The sequence below is a fragment of the Olea europaea genome, chromosome 1 (genome assembly GCF_002742605.1).
Source record: "Olea europaea var. sylvestris chromosome 1, O_europaea_v1, whole genome shotgun sequence".
In the NCBI taxonomy this organism is placed as follows: Eukaryota; Viridiplantae; Streptophyta; class Magnoliopsida; order Lamiales; family Oleaceae; genus Olea; species Olea europaea.
In genome coordinates this window covers 23177417-23180505 of record NC_036237.1, presented here as the reverse complement: position 1 = coordinate 23180505, position 3089 = coordinate 23177417, and the positions used below count along the sequence as shown (strand labels likewise).

At 29.0% G+C, this 3089-nt stretch overlaps 1 protein-coding gene across 1 annotated transcript in view; it reads right to left on the bottom strand.

Moving 5' to 3' along the window:
• Window positions 1-2756: 2756 nt before the first annotated feature.
• The window catches only part of LOC111406152 (probable serine/threonine-protein kinase PBL10), a 5217-nt gene continuing 4884 nt past the window's right edge, over window positions 2757-3089 (bottom strand). Inside the window, exon 4 of the mRNA XM_023035391.1 lies at window positions 2757-2773. Coding sequence (XP_022891159.1) covers window positions 2757-2773 — 17 coding nt within the window. The remainder of the gene's footprint in view (window positions 2774-3089) is intronic.

Below are 3089 nucleotides of genomic sequence, written 5' to 3'. Positions count from 1 at the left end.
AATTAATGAACTATTGCATATTTAATATATCACATTGAATAGGAAATTAAAGTAGAGACGCTCATATACTATATACTGTAACGTATCAAACAATTATCGAGACATATTTGATATAATAGACGTCAATTCAATCGAACAGAGATTTACATTGACGAGCATTTAATGGAATTCAATATAAAATTAACTAATATAAAGTAAAATGGACAAAAAGTAACCAACATGCCTATTGACAGTTAATGTAAGTGGGGCAGTAATACTATCTAGATGTGGGAAAAGTTGGTGGGATATTGCTAAAATAAATGAATGAGCAAGCACAAGCAAATAAAGAGAAATTATCGGAAAAAAACAAAAAAAGGTGGTCATAAAAAATAATTAATCTGCAATTACAGATTTTTTTTTTTAACAAAATTGGTATAGAAAGACAACTGTCTTCCTGTGATTTGTTGTTGTCAAAAACTATTTTTGGCAATAGTCAATTACAAGAAAATAACTGTATTTCTGTACAAATTCTGTAGAAAAATCTAAAATTATAGCATTGTTCTAATTTGACTGCTTTTGCTCAATAATATTCGTTTTGACCTCATATTCTTAAGGCTTAGAAAATTCAAAAGTCAAAACATGAATTCAACTTTATGGGGAAGAATTTGAACTTTCACATGCAGCTTATCCATATAGTATTTAATTCATAATCTAAGTTCAATGAATCACAATGGAACAACATAAAAGAAATGGGTAATGTTGGAATTGCTCTTGGCTTTAGAGCTAACTAGACCCATCAATGGAGTACTCGAGCCAGGGATGGACCAAGAATATCAAAAGAAAAACATTCTAGATGATTCGATGAGCCTCCATTCACAGGAATTTGCTTTCTTCCAACTTAAAGTGCCTTTCTCATATACGAATTTTGGACCTAGTTAATCTTTTCTAGAAGCATATCCCCTGATTGAAGATAGGATTGTTTCGTAGATGTGACTGAATTTGAAAATACGATTAAATTTGTCACTTTTACTAATGGTGTTCAAAAATGTCACTTTTTTGTGTGAAAACTTAAATTATCCTTAGTAATACCTTTTTTGGAGCATTTAATTCTCATTAATGTTTGATTTGAATATTCATTAATACTATAATGTGATGAGTTAATTTGTGTACTATAAACATTGAGTATGCTTATATTATAATAGATAATAAAAAAAAAATTTAAAAGTGAGCATAAACTGACTTACCATTAACAAACTCTAACTTTCTTACCATCTTCTCAATTCCTTCGTCAAGAAGAAATTACTATTGAATTTATCTTCATCTTCCCTTTTGAGAGGTTAGAATGTTAAAGATTGTTTATATTTTTATCTTATAACTTATTACTTTTAAAATGTTAAATACAAATATGGTCATATTTATTTAAAATTTTTGAAATTATTATTCATCGATTTGTTTGAATTTTTCAAATCTTTTGAAATAAATATACCCAAATTATCTACAAAATGTTGTGAATGATTTTATATTTAATTAAGTGTTGAGTTATTTATTTGGGAAGATCTTGTTATGTTTTGGTTGAGAATTTTGATAATCATCATTAATGGTATGAATAATTTCTTCCAATCTAATCCAATAAATATTTTGAAGGATTGTCACTTTATTGATTCGCTGTGTAAATTATTTCAAAAGAAGAATTTTTCATTTTGTAGTACAATATTAATGACTACACTTAATGTTATGAAGAATTTGTTCCAATCACACACATATTAAAATGCTTCAAATCAGTTCTGATAGTTCAACAATCGAATTCGACATTTAAAAACCGTTAAGATAGACATTTCAACGATTGGTTTCACATTTTTTCTATTTATGGATTTAAATATTTGAATGTCCCACTTTTATATTATTAAATGTCGACATATTGATTGTGCAGAATTCTTACTATTGCAATCTTAATTTTCGGATATAAGTAATCATGTGAGATTCATGGTATCGCGTGAATGAAAGTTTGTTCATGTAGATGACAAATGGAAGTGGAGAGGGGACAAGACCACCTCGATTATAGTTTTGACAAGTATCTACCTAGTAGGACTTGTGTTTCGATTAAAGGGTGAATATAAACTTGAAGTTTGTTTTATTATACGCAGTGCTATTTATGGGAAATATTCTAAAGACAATTAAATTTGGTAAGTACATATTCACCACAAAACATAAATCAACTTAATGGTTGAATGACACCAGAAGTGATTTCTGAGCGTAGTAGACTTCATTAAAACGTTAAATGACACTTAAAGATGGAATATTAAATTCATTATACTCTTGCAATAACAATAGATATGAGTAAATATTTACAAATTAGACAATTGAATCACTCGTACGGATGATAATCGTGAAGCGGATCCGAAACAAAATTTATATAAAAAATGTCACAAAATATACGTATTATTCTATGTTCACACTTGATGAGCAAACAATTAACTAGACTAAACTAGTTATAGGCATTAGATGTGTAGAAATATTATTACAAGCACAGTAGTTTATTAGACAAAATATTTATACGTGCCGACAGTTCAACTTAGATCCCGACAGATTTTATGAGTAATTCTCGACTATTCATTACAATTTAGTGAAGTACACTGAAAATTTGAGCATTACGAAATTCGTATGCACACTATTATGTACATACGTTACCACGTGAATTCCTGATAGAAACTAGAAACCATAAATATGGTCGATCACCTAAGCATAAATTAATTGTAAAATTAACAAATTCAGCTATATTACCATCGAAGTTCCCCTAGAAGGACACAAAGTTTAAGTAACACCAAAATGAAGTAAAGCACATCACTACTATGAGATGTAAAATAAATCTAAAATAAAAAGCTACACAAAATACTATCACGATTATTTTCCATTGTGAAATAAGAACAGTCAAAAGTACTATCGCGTCATCAACTACTCAAAACATTAGCTATACTATCCTTGGGAATATGTGACTATTTCTCCTACTTAACTCCTAGAATGTATCCAACATGTTGCTTGATTTAACGTTGCTTTACTCTCCTTCTACTCCCCTTGTGAATTGATCATGGTCGATGTAGCAAGCACTCGAA